At 38.6% G+C, this 18390-nt stretch overlaps 2 protein-coding genes across 5 annotated transcripts; both read right to left on the bottom strand.

Annotated features, from left to right (window-relative positions):
- Positions 1-3586: 3586 nt before the first annotated feature.
- On the bottom strand, positions 3587-4948 carry LOC148849294 (ubiquitin-conjugating enzyme E2 28-like). The gene is made up of 4 exons (XM_088951263.1): positions 4471-4948; positions 4233-4360; positions 4040-4144; positions 3587-3932 (listed from the first exon to the last, which is right to left on the bottom strand). The coding sequence occupies exons 1-4, from the start codon at positions 4538-4540 to the stop codon at positions 3789-3791; spliced, it is 447 nt and encodes a 148-aa protein (XP_088807389.1). The 5' UTR covers positions 4541-4948; the 3' UTR covers positions 3587-3788.
- A 927-nt stretch (positions 4949-5875) lies between these two features.
- On the bottom strand, positions 5876-10730 carry LOC148849293 (rac-like GTP-binding protein 5). Of its 4 annotated transcripts, none has more exons than XM_088951259.1 (8): positions 10526-10730; positions 10004-10214; positions 9234-9321; positions 9030-9139; positions 8842-8905; positions 6637-6701; positions 6478-6543; positions 5876-6387 (listed from the first exon to the last, which is right to left on the bottom strand). In XM_088951259.1, exons 2-8 carry the CDS (start codon positions 10100-10102, stop codon positions 6280-6282), a joined length of 600 nt encoding a protein of 199 aa, XP_088807385.1. In that variant the 5' UTR covers positions 10103-10214; positions 10526-10730; the 3' UTR covers positions 5876-6279. The 4 variants fall into 4 exon arrangements, with proteins under 4 accessions (XP_088807385.1, XP_088807386.1, XP_088807387.1 ...); XM_088951260.1 differs by having other exon boundaries at positions 10463-10644; XM_088951261.1 differs by lacking the exons at positions 5876-6387; positions 6478-6543; positions 6637-6701 and adding an exon at positions 8152-8721 and having other exon boundaries at positions 10526-10706.
- Positions 10731-18390: the final 7660 nt, after the last annotated feature.

Raw genomic sequence — 18390 nt, 5'->3', positions numbered from 1 at the left:
TGGTTCCTTCTCCTGTGCCTCCTACTTTAAAGTGTTCAGTCAATCCACCTATCATATAACTCCCCCTTCCCTGTTAATGCGGTTTGGTGCAGACCAATTCATCCTAGGGTTGAAAGTTTTTGTTGGGAAGCATTTCTAGAAAGAATCAACACTAGTGATCTACTCCAAAAGAAGAGACCCAATTATTGTTTGTCCCCTCATTGGTTTGTTCTTTGTAAAGTTGATGGGGAGACTGGTTTCTATCTACTAGTGTCTTTCCAATTTCCAAAATCTATTTGGAAATAGGCTTTCTCTCTGTTTTAGTGGATACATAGAAGGTAGAGGCTGCATTACCTGATGTAGATGCAAATGAAGTAGAAGGGGTACCAGTGACTAAACTATCATCTAGCGTAAGGCCCTACCATATGATTCCAAGTGATTTTGGAAGGAATTCATGATATCTTCCTTGGGGTCAAAACCAATGAAGTACCCAAGCAGTACCAGTCAACACTCCACCAAACTGAGTATCTTGGGTTGTCACATTTTCCACATTATGTGTTGTATTAGGCTTCTTCTGACCCTGCACCTTACCCTATTCTTGGTTCTTTATAGTCCACTTTGGCCTCTCATGGAGCTCTCAACATGTGTTCCATGTATGTCTTGAATGTCGGCAGTGGCTACAAAACAATTTGTCCTTATTAACTTTCTTTGAGTCATTTTTCTTTTCCATATTGTTACCACCCATTGCAGCTAATGCCACCTGTTGCTCCCCCTCAGTTGTAACCATCACTCCTACTACTTTCCTTAGATTGAACTAGGGCATAAACTTCTTGAACTAAAGACAACTCTTTACTCCCTAAAATCTAAACTCTAAGAGGTTCATATAAGGGGTTTAGTTCCAACAAGAAAGCAAAAACCTGCTGTTGATGAACCAACTTCTTATAGGCTTTAGTATCATCATCATGTTCCTCTGCTTAGAATAAGTGGTTTTGGCATGTTCCCATATTTCACTAGTGGTGTCAGCCCACATAAATTTATTTTTCACATTAAGTTCCATGGCTACCAGAAGCTAGAACATCACCATACTATTCTCTTGGTCCCACCTATCATGTTCAGTTGTCCCATTCTTGGGTTCTTTCACTCTTCCATTTATGTACCTAACTTTTCCCTTGGCTGTTATATAAAGTTTTACACCTTTAGTCCACTCCAGTATAAGAGATATCATATTTTAAGCTCCCATACTAGCTGTACTACGGGTTGATGTAACCCCAAATGAGGCAAAACTATCATTTTCCATTGACAAAAACAAAGGCTACAAGACAAAACTTAAACCACAAGTGCACAAGACTAATCCCCACTCAACTATTAACTCTCACAGTTACAATTAGGGCACTAAACAATCATAAATCTGCTTCTGAAACAAAGAACCCACAACTAAAATCTAATAGCAGCCATTAAACAGTTAAAAAAAAAAAAACAGTCCAAAAGCACTATTGAAATCCTCTAGCAATAATCAAGCCATCCAGGAAATTGGACTTCAACCAAACAGTTCAAAAAACAATCCAAAAATAACTACACTGCTGAAATCCTCTATCAGCACTCAAACCGTCTAGGAATAGTTGAAAAACTTAGACTTCAGTTATAATTGGTCTATGTACAACACATATCAACCAATCATAGCACATACCTGTGACAAAAAAGGGAATGACACATCCCTATACAGCACCTGTACGAAGGTGCAGTTCCAAGACCGAGTCTTCACAGCATCAGCCAAAAGAAAGAGAACCTTCACAGCATCAGCCCCCTCCTACTAGAGTCACCTTAGTGCTACGACTAAGGATGAACCCAGGAAAAAAAAATAGCAACAGTTGATGGTTCTAATCAATTTGATTAGGATTTCTGCCTTCGCTGTCCAAGAGTTAGAAAACTAGGTGGAAGGAATATGATTCAGAGGAGAAAATAGATTCCTATCGCCCAGAGTTATGCTCTGATACCATCTTTTCTTTCCAAAGAGAGAAGAGAGAGAGGAGAGGAGAGAAGAGGGATACAAAGAGAAGAGAAAAGAAAGTGTTTGAGAGTCAAAAAAACTGAAGCTGGTGGCTCCCAGCTTCCTATTTATATTAACATGATGTAAAATAAAAGAAATAAAAATTACAAGCATGCCCCTAGTGGCCCACCCTAATAATAAGAACTTAAACAAAGAAAAGAACATGTTGACAACATCCTAGATTGACAGCACCCTAACAGTAGAAATAAATAAAAAAAAACTAATTCTAACAACCGACAATAAGATGACACACGAATTAGTCAAAAGGTATTTTGTATTTCCATTAAAGATGATGAGCACAAGCATACAAATTTGTGTCGAGGTGATCTCGTGCTTAATGGCCTTAACCTTTATACGATATTAGCATACTCAGTTATCTATCCTCAAAGAACATGTTATGCTTTTAGGAGAGTGATAGAAGGAAACATCACTAGTGGTGAAAAATCATACTAATAATTATAATAATGTCATAGGCATTCCCTCCTTACAAAATACATATATTGTCCCACCCAAGACACTTGGATGGCATGTGGTGGGCACAGTGGATGACATTTGATGGCGCAACAAGGAATTCATTGTGACATGTTTGCACCTTGCAATGACCCATTACTATGGTCACTGGGGAGTAGTTCTCTCGCACAGTTTGTCTGTTGGGCTATATAATCAAATTAAGAGCGAACATGCGAGTATTATGTTCATGAATGAATGTACCGTTCTATTATGCAACTTGGTATAAACAGCCTTGTGAGAAGTAGATCCTGATGTGTCATTGGGCATCCCCACCCCCACCCCCCGAATAATAACACAAGTATGGGAGATGCTCCCAATACATGGGGGCATGTGCCTATGAGTTTGGTGTGAGGTGGTCTTTGTGAGGAGCAGATCCGGTCTCCCCCCACCGAAAAAACGAAGAACATCTTGGGACCTGATGAACTTAAATTCGAAAACTGCTTTTGTATTTCCATAACTTGTCTGCAAAGGGGAGTATTGTGATCACGGTTGCAGCAAATGTTCATGTGTAAAAACTTTGCTCTATGAACTGACAACTTATAATACTGAATGAAACTTTTGAGTTGCAAATCACTTTGGGAATGGGCAAGGCGTGGGGCTCCTGCCTGCCTAACCGTCAAAAAAAAAAATGCTGCTGAAACTTTTCATCAAATGTGGTAGTAAATTGTTCAAATCTGATCCAATGGTTCTATTTTCCGTGCCACAAGAGGGTGTTTGGTTTCCTTTATGTTTATGGGTGGCTGTTTATCTGTGCTTTTTTATTTTAAATGTTTTTTATTTTAAATATTTTTTGTTTTTGTTGTTTGGTTGGACTTCACTTTAAACGTTTTTTATTCTCCACCCCAAATTAATACCCACTAAAGTGTGACACATCAGCATTGGGTTTCAAGAAACAGTGAAACGTTGGGGGAAACAAGAATTTGGCATTTCCCCAAATGCCTCATTGCCGGTTGCCTATTTTTTACCCACGTTTTGCTGGTCCAGGGAGGATTAAAATGTTATATGTGCTTCAATCCGTTAGTTTGTAAATGGCCCAGGAGAAGAAGATCATTATTCCAAACAAGCCAACATTTACCAATTTTATTTATTATTAAGTAAAAAAATAGAAAAAAAGGGAAAAACTTAGCTGGTTATTCAATATAGAATGTCCACACTAGCATCAAAGTGCCAGGCCTTAGATAAATGAGATTCTGGAATAGAAGGGGAATCATTTAAGTGTAAGATTGGTTATAACTATAAGAGATTGGGGGGTTTAACCCATAGCATACTTCTGAGTCCAGATGCGAGCTGCAGACTCGTACTTGACCTTGTCAGTCTTGCACATATGAGCAATCTCAGGAACCAGTGGATCATCTGGGTTTGGATCGGTAAGAAGCGAGCATATGGAGAGCAAAACCTGCACAAACAGGGATGAAAGTAGTAAATAAGTCCTGGGCAGTTGAATGATGAATGGACAGCTCTGGTGATCAACATCAACCAGACACAAACTCGAAGAAGCACTACCTTGGCTATGGTGAGCGCTGGACTCCATTGCTCCTTGAGTATGTCCAAGCAGATGTTTCCATTACTGTTGATATTTGGATGGAAAACTTTGGTCCTGAAGGCAACCTGTCACCAGTTCAAGATTCATCAAATAGAGTCATTTCAAGTTATATAAGAGCTGATGATAAACTCTGGAAATATGTAAGATTTGTACCTTTGGAGGCTTGAAAGGATAATCAGGTGGGAAATGGATGGTTACAAGGAAAACACCCCCAGCGTATGGGCTGTCGTTTGGACCAATGATGGTTGCTTGCCAATGGAACATATCCTCTGCCACCGGACCTGAATGAAAACACTCCACTCCCATAATCAATTACGCAACAATAACCAAAATCATGCCAAATTAGAAACTGGTCACAAATTTGTTTTTTTCAAGTTAATCACGTTGGTACCTGCACTGCATGAAGTTGGTGGGTCTCTCTGCAGGTCCTTGAGCTCCTTGCTAATTCTCTTGGAAGCCATTTTGGCAATCTCGAGAGATGATATGAAATCCAAGGGCTGTAACTTGGAAGGGAATGCCAAAGAAAACGATCACCGGATACTCCTTGAAGGAAGGGTATGCATATTTATATAATGGATGGATGGATGGAGAGAGAGAGAGAGAGAGAGAGAGAGAGAGAGAGAGAGAGGTCCACCATTTCCTTGAGGCGGAGGAGAAAGTGGGTGGGGAGTATAGATTCCAGTAAACAAAAGCCATAAAACAAGAATCAAGAACTCCAAAAAAGAAAAACTTTACACCATTGTTGCTTCACTGAAATCACTTGATCACTTATTGCGGGTGGGCATCTTTGATCGGGAGAGGGAGAAAAGGAGCCGCTCAAATATTATATTCCTCAAAGGCCGATCAAGTGTCGCAATGGCCAATTTAGTAGTCTGAGCTCCTTCCCTCCAAAAAGTACGTAGTTGACGATTACTTTGGCAAGGCAAGCAACTAAGGTGACACCTCTCCCGTCACCGCACTCAGAATCAAAATTTTACCCGACAGATATTTATACAGGATCACCGCAACTTTTAGTCTACTAATCAGTCCAACAGAACCAGAGCACAACAATTTTACCTAAACGTCGCAGAATATCAATTTTACACGCATGGAGCCACATCATTCATTCAAAATGATTGTACAAAAGTATGATAAATTTACACAACATTCTCACGTCAAAATCAGGAATTTTAGGACCCACCAGCCGCCGGCTCACCCCAAGAGAAGTTATTCGTGCTTAGCTTGAACAGTTGTCTCAGAGAATCTGGACTACTTCCAAATTCCTTCTTGTGAAAAAGGGAACCTAGTGACTAAAAAGCATAGCAGGCGATCGCACCTGACAGTTCCATCTTGGATATTAATGAATTAATGCTTTTGAATTTTATCCATGAAAAAAATAGGAACCAAAACAAAAGAAACAAGAGACGATGATGACCACTGGCAAAATCCACCCACTTGAAAAGTAGAGAACAGCCGGATAAGACCGAAAGACATCCTGGAACTGAGCTTCCCTCTATCTCTTAATTTTCTTTATGCCGTCCATAGATTTGTAACCATCAGTTTTAGGGGTCAGCTCTCGGTCTTAGATCAAAGAATGCTGGCAAGCTAGGCACATCATACAACAGATGAACAACGTTCTCCTATTTTAGCAATCAAAGAATTAAAACTCTGGAAGAAAGCAAAGCAACTGGAATTAAAGATTAAAATGTGTTTAGCCACCCAAAACACAAAACATTAACGCACCACGGTTGTTGCATCCGCATCCAAGCACAAAATAAAAAAATAATAATAATAAAATAAAACAAACAGAAACAGAATTGCAAACATAGCCAGCAAAAAGCCTTTTGCAGTGTTTCAAATAGGGATACAAAAATATGAATATAATCAGGTCCAGCAGGGAAACAGTTGTTCTCAGATGGGGGATCTTCCCCACATCTGGTTAATATATGAGATGAATCTAAATCCGAATAACAAAAGTGGTGTGTAGGCTGCCACATAATGTGATCATTGATTACAGATCACCACAAGACTGATGATAAAGCGAGAAACAAACCACCTGATGCTTCCAGAGAGAGCTCCCTAGTACTGTCAGTTGAGACTATACCCCAAGCCACTGCTGATTCCTCAAGAGAAAGGAAAAGAGGAAAAGAGAGAGTGAGGGGAGACTACAAGGAGAAAAGCTGGTAGGTTATCGTTACTCTCACGTCTATTCTTTCCATGATCACAAAATGGAGCAAGCACTCTTTTGACCCGACTTTCTCTTCTTCTTCTTTTGCTTGGGTGGCTGAAGAACCACCTTAATGGCTGCATCAAAGACTGCCTTGACATTCTGCAATTGCAAGAGAGGTTACATAGTGCCCATCAATATCAATATCTTAACAATTGACAACAGCATCTTGAAGATATAAATCAAGCATACCTGCTGTGTTTTTGAGCTACATTCAATGTAGGCAGGAGCCCCAATCTGCTTCTTCAGCTCTTCGCCCTTGAATATTGCAGCAAGAAATGAGGGAGGTTATTCCCAAGAAGCTTAAAGATAAAATCTAACATTTCTTTTGGTAAAGCTTTAATTCTTTACCTGAGCAGTAGAAATGGGCACTGCACCAGGGTGGTCAACAAAGAACTGCTTGTCATCCCGAAGATCTGAAGAGCAAAATCATTAGGAGTCATAAAATAGGTGAAGGGTTTGCCTCTATTAGTAGAAAATTTTTTACTACATTATTTCTGTTGGGCATAAGAGTAGATCAAGGGTTTGCTTCTAATTTCATAATATTTCAAAACTGCCAAAATTTTAGTTGATATTTCAGTTTTCAATAGTCTTTATTTTGCATATTAAAATTAAAATTACCATTGTGTCTTCTGGTGGCCAAAATTACAAAATCTAGGTTATTTCCTTTCAGTCAGAGGACCCTGAATAACCAAAATTTTGGTTTCAAAAAAAAAAAAATATCTTGTGCCAAATCCATGGTGGTCCTATGTTCCACAAGATCTACGTCTAACATGCAGCTCAGTTTGGGAAGAGTACAAATACAAATATGTACATTACAAATACAAGGCTTGGAAATACAATATACAAGGTTTTATACTGTACATACTTGTTTTGTACTCTTCCCAAACTGATAAGTTTTTGTGTGTGTGTGTGTGTGTGTGTGTGGTAAATGCATGCGAGTGCAAATAGGCTGAGTGTAAATTCTGGTTTGCTTTTGCTTTAGACTTGACCTTGTCTTATTTCCTTGTGAGAAATAAAATAGAAAGTAAAATGAAGTGGTGTCCACTTTATATGAAAGATAATGGAAATAAGATGGGGTTATTTGTTTGGGAGTGTGATAGGAAGCAAAATTATGTGATCCCCATTTTATATGAGAGAGAATTAAGGTAGGAGGAAAGGTGGTGCAAATTTTGCATCAGTTCTTGGGATGCAAAATTTGCACTACTAGTGAGTGCAAATGAGAAAAAAAAAAAAGTATACATATTGTGTCAGGTAAGAAGGAAAATCATGGCAACAAACAAAGAGATGCAAAACTGAAATGGGTGCAAAATTTGTATCCAGTTCAGATTTGTGCTGCAGACAAAGGCACAAAGCCTAAGGATAAAAAATGATTCAACTATGACGTTCAGATTAGAATGAAGAAAACCATGAATTTGACCTGCTATCTGCTCATTGGCTACTGTGCACATGCTTTCTTTTTCTTTTGCCCAAAGGATATCTGATGAAGCATTTGGGCCATAGATAACCAGGGTTCAAATATTGGAAACAACCTCTATGTGTATCTGCAGGGGTAAAGCTGCATCCCTCCCCAGACCCCACATTGGCAGGAACCTCGTGCACTGGGCTGCCCTTTTTTATTTGGGTCATAGATAACTTTTACAAACACACCATTGAGAAGTAAATGACCAAAAAATCAATAAAAGATGACATGACCACTTAAGAAAAAGAACAGGTCTTTACCATCAAGCATTGACAAGAGAACAATCTTTAGTCATCTGCAGTGACAAGTTTAAAACTCTAGAAGAGAAGAAAGAATCAAACCACAGTTCTCTAACAAAACTCCATTGACAAGGAATGTAAAAATAAGGTGCACATGATGCAGCATTAAGGTCATAATTCATTATAAGTTTTTTCATTCATTAAAATGCTAAAAGGTACAAACAATGGGATCAATCATAAAAAAGTATGCACTGATTTGACTATTAGATGGTGATAATGACTGGACTTGCCAATTAAAATAGATAAATAAGACTGAAGTAACAACCTTCATTAACCAGAGCTAATTAAGGGATTTGGATTTGGGCTGGCAACTCTCATAACCAGAACATACTGTAGGGCATGCAGCAGAACATATGAAGAATTCTGAATTCATGCAGTACAGTAAAATAAAAAATAAAACTTGTTGTCGTTGCCAAGATTAGTACATTCCAATTCTGTAGAGAGCTGCTGTGCCAACCATACATATTTCAGACGAGAGCGTGAGCCAAAATCCTTAACCAATGATCCCTGCCTACCTCTCAATAAGCCAATTAATAATTCAAGCTTAACTCATAGTAGTCATAAGTTCAAACAGTGGGGTTTCCCAGACACTCATTGGGTTCTGATTCCCGTCCCCATGTATGTCCATGGAACACTGACCACAAAGGATCAGATAAGTTTTTCTAACACCAAAAACTGAAACAAAGCAAAACTTAAAAATATTAAGGAATTATATATACACAGATAACGGCAAGAAGTAACGAGAATATCAAAAACAGTGTGAGAAATCAAATGGGGCAGAAGAAAATTTCTAACCAAGCTTTGTTCCAACAAGAATTATGGGAACGCCAGGTGCATAATGCCTCAGTTCAGGAATCCACTGAAAATGACAATGAAAACCAGCAATAAATCATTGGAAACCCTAAATTTACAAATAAGGAGAAATTTTCTTTCTCCAAAGAAGGTCATGATCCAATTTTGAATGCATATGACTGAGTTCTCACCTTCTTGGCAACATTCTCATAGCTGGCCTTGCTGATTAGAGAGAAAGCAAGCAGGAAAACATCTGCCCCTCGATAGCTCAATGGTCTTAATCTGTTATAATCCTCTTGACCTGTTTCACAAAACAACAAGAGCATGTAAAACATAAAACTTAATAACTGAACAATAAAGAAGGGGCGGAAGGGAGAACCAGTTAATATCATTACCAGCAGTATCCCACAACCCAAGGTTGACCGTGTTCCCATCAACAACCACATTTGCACTGAAATTGTCAAAAACAGTTGGCACGTAATCCTGTTGTCCATTACAACACAAAAGTGAACAATAATATTCCGACACAGTAACCAATCCCAAATCAAACAACAGAAACAAAACTAAACTATAGAAGCAATTTTTTTCTTTGAAAATCCATTTCAAGGAATCAAGCAGACCAGTGCTAAATAAAGAAAATAGAAAATGGACTATCTTCTGTAGCGTAACAGTTATCTGCATCAACTCAGAAATTGGAAACTTTAATAGGACGAAAGAATTATAGGCATAAATATTGCACCTAACTCAAAGAAATATTGCAAGGCCCAAGGAAAGAAGCCCTACTAACCCGCAAACATAAACCGACATCAACAGAACGATTTAACGAGTATGAAATCTCAAGATAGAATTATTCATTAAAAAAAAAGTCTCAAGATAGAATTTTTTTTATTCCCAACGACTTCCTGAAGAATAGAAGATGACAAACGCCCAAATAATGAAAAAAAAGAAGAAGAAAAAGAAAATGGTGGCTTCTCATTTTTTAAATGCAAAATGTTAACTTTGCATTGAGTAACTACATTCCACAAATTGATCTGAAAAAACAAAAACATGGAATCGTGAATAAGGTAGAATTTTTACTCTAGGTGATCCACGAAAAGATACAGAGAGAAAAGGCCGAATTTATTCGGAATCAAAGGAAAGAGAAGGTGATAAATTCAAAACTCACCGTGGGGAATGTGTTACTGGTGTAGGAAATTAGCATACATGTTTTACCAACGGCACCATCCCCGACCGTGACGCACTTTATAAACCTAGACGCACTCATTTCCGCCGGCGAAGATGCAGCTGCAGATCTTCTTCCGACGACGAAGACGACCCACTCGCAACGCCAAAGTCTTGTTCTTTCTCGTTCTTCTTCGTCTTCTTCAACCGTGCATCTGCTCAACAACAAAACCCAAAAGAAAACCCCATTTCTCAACAAAACCCTACCAAATTTGGAACTCCAATGTAGAAAAGGTAAAGAAAAACCAGAATCAAACAGCAATTCCTCCTGTGAGAGGATCAAACCAAACCCTAACCCTAACCCTAGCCAATCATGGAAAGAAAGAGAGCAGAATTGAAAGAGAGAGAGAGGGAGAGAGAAGTTAGCAAAGGGAGAGAAAGAGAGAAATGTGGGTGAGAGGACCTCTAATCTGGCAGGTCAGAAGCGCAATGGAGGGGGGGAGGGGGGAGAGAGCTGAGTGAGTACCTGAGAGCCGGGAAAAACTGCAGTTGAAGCGTTCGCTGACCGAAATGTCCTTTTGACAGCTATCCCTCTCTACCCAAACCTCCTCGCTCCAGAAACATCCCTCCACCACCACCACCCAACTAATACTCCTACTAAAAGCCTAAAACTAAACCCCCCCTCCCCATCCCCCGCGCGCGCGCGCGCTCTCTCTCTCCTCCCGTCTTTTTCTATTTTTAACCGTTTTCTTTCTTTTTTTATTCACCTCTTTACCGCCTTACCGGGTCATTTACTTGGACACTCCCGTATTTTTGACGTATTTATTAAAACCCACCCCATAAGTTTGAATATTATTAAAACACCCCTACAAGTTTAAACGGTTCTTCTGATTCTGAATTTCTGATCTGATCAGGGAGCCATTTGTACTTCTGCCATTGTAATGGTCACGTGACCTCTTGTAAAATCATTGGTTAACATCCCTTGTACCTCTCATATTATTGTATTGTTAAGGCCTCGATACATCTTACATGGGGATTTTGGGGTTTTCACCATGATAAGCATGCCAAAAACCAACCCCCTAACTAGGTTTTCCTTTTCTTTTCTTTTTTCTTTTACCCCCTAATTAGGGTTGTGTTTGGTAATGTTTGGAATTTATCAATATAAATATTTGATAAAATTAAAATAGACCACTGTTTATATAAAAAAAAATCCATTTTTAGTATTAAATGCAATTAGTATCGTATTCACCTCTTTCATGAAAGTTCAAATTTGATGTTTCTATTATCAATGTCAATATCAACCCAATACATACATTTTTTTGGGTTTTTACTGTTCAATCCTCCCATAAAAAATCTTAACTCCACCCTACAATTGCGATAGGTGTCAGCTCGAAATTAATGCCAAAATGTGATGTACCAATACAATTTCTCACAAATTCATAGTGATAAATCCAAAATTTCTAGTAGAAACAGCAATGATACATACAAAGCACAACCTCAGTTTGAAATAGAAAACTAAAAGAAAAAAAAAAAAAAGTTTTGTTGATTCAAAATACCCGATGTAACCTTTGAACCTTGTGACCAAGTTATAATGCAAGGGTGGGGCTGTTGTTCCTAAAAGATTGATATAAGAATTAATGACGGTAATTTTAAAATAAAAAAACGCTCAACTCATGCCCTTCCATATTTTCTACTCATTTGATGAGGCCATATGACCATTCCCAAACAAAGACAAATAAAAACTATTCCAAAAAGAAGCTTGATTAAGTGGTTGCAAACTATAAGTAAAATACAAAATAAAGGTAGGTCTTAATATACAAAATACTGTTCCTTGTTATATAAAATTGAAGTAGAAAGAACCTTATGACATTTCTAATTTAGCCAATTCAAATATTATATTTTTCGAGTTATATTTAATTGTTTCCAGCACAATCCAAATTGAAATTCTAGTGACACTGACTAATCTCATATAGAGATGTCAATGGGTTAAGTCAAATAGTAAATTCAACCAAGGTTTTAAAAGGTTAAAGGCATAATAGCCCAAAAAGGTGAGGTGTAAGTGTAATACTCAAAGCTTAAGAATAAAATTAATTAAAGTTTATAAATTGATAAAAACATCATATAATATACCAAGTTAAAATGGTAGAAGGTATAAATGTCCATAAAATAAAAAATTATAAACAATAAGTTTCAACGTTTAAGCATTAAATAAAATAATAACTAATCGCCAACAATTATAAACATTATATTTTACATTTCATGTTTCAAAATACAAAGTTCTCAAATAATTCAAATAACCAATTTATAAGAAAGGAAACATAAGAATAATTGTCCATATAATTGGGATATTAGATTTATGGTGATTTAATAGTTTAGAAGAAAGAAAAAAAAACTTAATTAATTTAATCTATGCGAAATAATCAATAAAAAGAAAATAAATCCATTGGATAAAAGAAATGAGAAAAATAAATAACTTGGGATGTTAGATTTATAATAATGAAAAAAAATCTCACTTGATAAATCCTAGAGGAACTAAGAACGTGATTGGCACTTTTGCATTAAACTTTCAAAAAACACTAAGAGAAACTAATAGAACTAGATTATTGAAGTGCTTATTCCATATGTTTTGAACTATAAAAATGCATAAAATAGTTTTTGCATTAAATCACTAAATAATCATTGATACTTGAGCCTTACGCCTCACACTTTGAGGCTTGTGGCTTACACCTCATTCTAACAAAGGCTTAAGTCTTGCATCAAAGTTGTAAGGCTCAAGCCTTGAGGCAAAATTTGTGTTTCTCGCCTCAACACATAAGCCTCATGCCTACATGGTCAAGTTAGGGTCACAGTTATTAGGGTGTAGGGTCAGGTTAGAAGAGTTGGGATCACTTGCCAACAAAAACAAGTTCCAACAGCCCACCTGCTTGATTTGACACTACATATCTCACTATAAAATTGGGGCCCACCATACAAGTGGGACATGCCATGTATGAGATGTAGGGTGTCAAATGTTGTTGGTAGAGTATTGGAACGTATTTTGTTGGTAGGTGATATGGACCCAAGTTAGAGTTTTGATTGTTTTGGGTCACAATACCCCTATACTATACATATAAAGGGTATTCTTGTAATTTGGTCTAATTTCTAATCCCTAACCTTAAAGTTTGTGGTTTCTTTCAACGTTCGTTTTAACCCAAATTGGGTGTAGGGTTAGGTTAGAGTTTTGATTATTTAACCCAAATCAATTTTAGGTTTGGCTAACCCCCCCCCCCCCCAATCAGGTCATAATACCAAATTATAAACAATATTCTTATACTTTGGTTTGACATACTCCCCCACCCCCACCCCACCCACCCACCCACACACACACACAAATCTCTCTCTCTCTCTCTCTCTCTCTCTCTCTCTCTCTCTCTCTCTCTCTCTCTCTCTCTCTCTCTCTCTCTCTCTCTCTCTCTCTCTCTCTCTCTCTCTCTCTAATATATATATATATATATATATATATATATATATATATATATATATATATATTAGTTAAATTTTAGTGCGTGCTTATTGACTAACCCAAGCTCAATGATCCAAGCCTTAGTGCGGATTGGGCTCAGGCCTTAAGCCCAATTCTAAGGGTTGAGCCTAGGTTGAGCTTAATTATTGTTATTTTAATTATTGTGAAATTATTTTATCCAACTAAGTAAATAAATGTGAAATTATTTTAACATTTTACTTAAAAAATTCAGTAGTTTACTCAACAAAATTATGGTAAATTTACTAATTTAATAACAATTTAATATTAAATTACTTTTCTAAACAACTTAATAACTAATTAAGTAACATAATTTACACAAATTATGATAAATTCAATAATATTTTCCATAATTATTATTTGAATTTATACTTAATAATTTAAGTAGTTGTCAATAATAATTTAATTATAATTAGTATAAAATATTTTTACAATAATTAAAATAACAATCATTATAATTTAAATAATTCATTAAATATGATAAATTAACTATTAAATTACTTTGTTTTGAAAAATTCAGTAATTAATTAACTATAATTACTTATCAATTATTAAGAGTAATTTTATATTAATTAATTAAAAATAATTAATTAAGCAATTATTGATCATCTCTACTTCATTAATTAACTATAATTGATTTAAGTAGTTAATGAATAATAGTAATTATTTGAGAGTAATTAAGTCTATTTAATTAAATAACTGCACTTAATTTTGTCATTGTATTATTTATAATTACAATAAGACTTAATTAATTATTAAAATTTTATTTTAATTTTATTATATGTCTTGTATTGTCCATTTATTATTATTTTAGATATTTTTACTTGTCTTCAAGAAAATTTTAACTTAAACATTAATGTTTTAATACATCGATGAGAAATCAATTATTACTATTATTTCAGGGTGGATAGCATGGTTTTGAAAAATGAAAATCAAGCTGAAAACAGAAATATGGATAGAGTTAGAAATGTTTCTAAAAAAAGATAGAGATGTAGATGGAATTAAATAGAAAGATATAGGAAGAGGGAAGAGATGAGATTAGAAGATATAGTTTAGGAGGAAGTTTTAGGTGAAGAGGTAGTTTAAGAGAAATTTAAGAAGGTGAGACAACCTTTTTTGATATAAAATATACAATTTGGGGACACTGACACTGATTTAAATAATGGTAACAAAACTTTTATTGATTCAAAAGATAAATGACCCAAACGATTGTGCTATAAATGGACTTGACTTTTACTAGATAGACTTTTAGACTCAATAGCCGCAAGACTAGCTTTATTCTCCAGCATGTAAAGACCATCTACCATACGACCTTTAGTAATCATCTTTCCCAAGGCCAAATCTTGTATCATACAAGAGGAAGGAAAAAAGGTTATTGAGTAGTTTAACAAATTTGTCATACTACTAACAGAGAACAAATTTATGGGCAGTTTAGGAACATGTAGAACATTAGAAAGGGTGAGTCCAGTGATTTTCGTCTGACCATTTTCCTGAGGGTGCGCCACTGAGGTGAAGTTCTGCTGAATTCCCATGTCTCGAAACTAGTTTTGGAATTTAATGTCTTCGAACTGCTTACCATTTTCGGAGATTAGTACCCAAGGTAATCCAAAACGACACAATATGTTCTTCCAAAATAAGTTTTGCACGTTTCGGACTGTGATTGTTGCGAGAGGTTCAGCTTTGACCCATTTCGTGAAATAGTCAACTGCCACCACCAGGAACCTCCTTTGTCTTGTAGCTGGTGGGAATGACCCGAGTAAGTCAATCCCACATCGTACAAATGGCCATGGGCTAGTGAGGTACTTTAGGTCGGCGGCAGGTCGATGGTGGATGTTGGCATGCTTCTGACACTTGTCGCATTTTTTGACGAGCTCGATTGCATCTGCCTTCATCGTTGGCCAGTAATACCCCTGTCGTAGTGCTTTCTAAGCAAGGGCTCTGCCCCCCAAGTGTCCACCGCACAGGCCCTCATGATTATCGTGGAGGACGAGCTCGGCTTCAGAGGATCGCAGGCAGCACAAGTAGGGGAACGTGTAGGATCTTTGGTACAGTCGTCCGTCTATCATGACGTATTTGGCTGCCTGACACTCTACCCTCCTGGCGGGCATTACGATTTGCGGGGAGGATCCCATGTAGCAGGAATCTCATGAGCGGATCAATCTAGCTCGGCTCTACTTGAACAACGGGAGCGACCTCCTCTGCCCCCTGAGAATGCTAGGCCGAGGCAAGTTCTCTATATACACAGTCCTCATGGTGTTATCACCAGTGCTGGCTAACTGGGATAGGGCATCGGCCTTAGCGTTCTCTGACCTCGAGATTTGTTGGATGAAGTGTGACTGAAAGTTGAGCAGAGCTCCCCTCACTTTGGCTAAGTATGCTACCATGGTTGGCTCGTGAGCTTCGTACTCACCCATAACCTAATTGACCACGAACTAGGAATCGTTGCAGACGATTATGTGTTTGGATTTCACTTCCTTTGCTAGATCCAGCCCAGCTAGTAGTGCCTCATACTCTGCTTCATTGTTGGATGCCGTGAACTCAAAGCATAGGGCGTACTCCAGTTTCACACCACTTGGCCCGTATAGAACGATCCCAGCTCTACTGCCCTGCCGGTTTGACGAGCCATCTACGTGAAGGATCCAGGGTTCCTCGTCCCAGTTCGCGCTTGGCCTAACTAGGAGAGAGGCCGCGTTGGTTGCTACTTCACAGTGCTCGAGCTCAACCAGCCCAGGAACCCCGAGCTTACCTGCACTGGGGGCCTCATGTTCCACTGGCCTGGGGACTTCGGAGCTAAAGGTTCACTCTACAATGAAATCTGCCAAGGCTTGGGCCTTGAGAGCAGTTCGCGGCTTATATTGGAGTTCATATTTGCTGAGCTCGATGGCCCACTTTGTCAGCCTTCCCGAGACCTCGGGCTTGAGCAATACTTGCCTCAGATGTTTGTTGGTAAGGACAACGATGGTGTGAGCTTGGAAGTATGGGCGGAGCTTTCGAGCTGCTATGACCAGTGCATAAACTAACTTTTCTATCTCTGGGTACCTTGTTTTTGCTCCCTGCAACACTTTACTAATATAATAGATGGGTCATTGGACCCGATCTACTTCTCTTATTAGAATCGAGCTGACCACCTCGTCACTTGCCGAGAGGTATAGTTCTAAAACATCACCCACCTCGGGTCAGGTTAAGGCTGAGATGCTGGTGAGGTGCCTTTTGAGCTCGTCGAACGTGAGCTAGCACTCTTTAGTCCATTCAAAGCTTTTGCTTTTTATGGCCTTAAAGAAAGGTAGGTAGTGATTTGCTGACTTGGGCAAAAAGCGACTTAGGGCGCTAACCGGTCGTTCAGCTTCTGAACCTCTTTTAATTTCTAGGGTGGTCTCATTTCTAGGATGGCTTTTATTTTGTTCAGGTTGGCTTCAATGCCATGCCAGTTTATGATGTATGCCAGAAATTTACCCGAAGTGACACCAAAGACACACTTATTCGGGTTTAGCTTCATATTAAATCTACGCAAAATTTTGAAAACTGAATGTAAATTTTATATTAATTCATGTGAAAATTGGGTTTTGATGACCATGTCATCTACATAACACTCTACTCTTTTACCAATTAGTGGTTCAAACAACTTATTTACAAGTCTTTGAAAAGTGGCCCTAGCGTTTTTTAACCCGAAGGGCATGACCTTATAACAATACAGGTCGAACTCGGTTATGAAGGCAGTTTTCTCTTCATCAGCTGGGTCCATCCTAATCTAATTGTAGCCCAAATAGGCATCCATTAAGCTCAGCAACTCGTGCCCCGAGGTCGCATCCACTAGAGGGTCGATCCTAGGAAGTGGGAAGCAGTCCTTTGGGCAAGTTCGATTCAGGTTGGTATAGTCGACGCACATGTGCCATTTATCATTAGCCTTTTTCACCAGAACGGGGTTGGCCACCCAGCTCGGGTAATGAACTTTCCTGATAAAATTGGTTGCAAGGAGCATCCCGACCTCCTCGTCCACTGCCCTCCATCACTATGGGGCTAGGTTGCGTTTCTTCTGTCTAACAGGCCTAACTACAGGATCGGTGTTGAGCCTATGAGTTATAATGTTGGGGTCCATGCCAAGCATTTCTATCGCTGACCATGCAAAAACATCTAAATTTTCGAGTAAGAAACTTACCAGTTGAGACCGCAGGGGTTCCTCAATAGAAGCACCGATCAGAAGTACTCGAGCTGGGTTCTCTATCGAGGCCAGGATGGGAATGGTCTCTTCGGTAGGCGTAGCTCACTCCGCAAACTACTCCGCATGTCATTCTAGCTCGAGGCCGTCTGCAACCTTGGCCTTTCCTTTGAGGGCGGCTACATAAAACTTGCGGGACTCGAGCTGATCACCTCGCGTCACTCCGACTCTGAAGTCTGTAGGGAACTTCATCGCCAGATGGTAGGTGGAGACTACTGCTCGTAAGGTGTGGGTGATGGGCTGACATACTATCGCGTTGTATGGGGAGGGAGTCGCGACCACCAGAAACTCGTGGCTGAGCCTTACCACAGTAGGCCAGGTGCCGACCTCCATGGGTACAGTGACTCTCCCTAAAGGTCTAACCTCCTCACCGCTAAATCCCACAAGTAGAGTGTTTGCGGGTTTCAGGTCGCTTTCTTGGAGTTGAAGCTGATCGAAGGCTACCTTGAAGAGAATATCTGTCGAGCTGCCTGAGTCGACTAGGATGCGCCTGACCTCGAAATCGTTGATCTTAATCTTTATGACGAGCACGTCATCATGGGGGTAATGGACCCCTCACGCATCATCTTTAGTGAAGAAGATCGGTTCCTCCATCCTTGGCCGCTTTAGGGGGTTAAGCTCTTCCCTGGCGGTCTCACGAGCTGATGATCGAGTT

The sequence above is a fragment of the Nelumbo lutea genome, chromosome 6 (assembly GCF_056320005.1).
Source record: "Nelumbo lutea isolate HS-2025 chromosome 6, American lotus-T2T, whole genome shotgun sequence".
NCBI lineage: Eukaryota > Viridiplantae > Streptophyta > Magnoliopsida > Proteales > Nelumbonaceae > Nelumbo > Nelumbo lutea.
This window is presented reverse-complemented; position numbering and strand designations above follow the sequence as displayed.

Coding starts and splice junctions, on each gene's coding strand:
- LOC148849294 (XM_088951263.1), bottom strand. CDS start 4,540: ATGGCTTCCAAGAGAATTAGCAAGGAGCTCAAGGACCTGCAGAGAGAC. Junction 4,361..4,470: donor ACCAACTTCATGCAGTGCAG/GTACCAACGTGA, acceptor GTTTTCATTCAG/GTCCGGTGGCAGAGGATATG. Junction 4,145..4,232: donor ATCCTTTCAAGCCTCCAAAG/GTACAAATCTTA, acceptor AACTGGTGACAG/GTTGCCTTCAGGACCAAAGT.
- LOC148849293 (XM_088951259.1), bottom strand. CDS start 10,102: ATGAGTGCGTCTAGGTTTATAAAGTGCGTCACGGTCGGGGATGGTGCC. Junction 9,322..10,003: donor CCAGTAACACATTCCCCACG/GTGAGTTTTGAA, acceptor AATGGACAACAG/GATTACGTGCCAACTGTTTT. Junction 8,906..9,029: donor ATGAGAATGTTGCCAAGAAG/GTGAGAACTCAG, acceptor TGTCATTTTCAG/TGGATTCCTGAACTGAGGCA.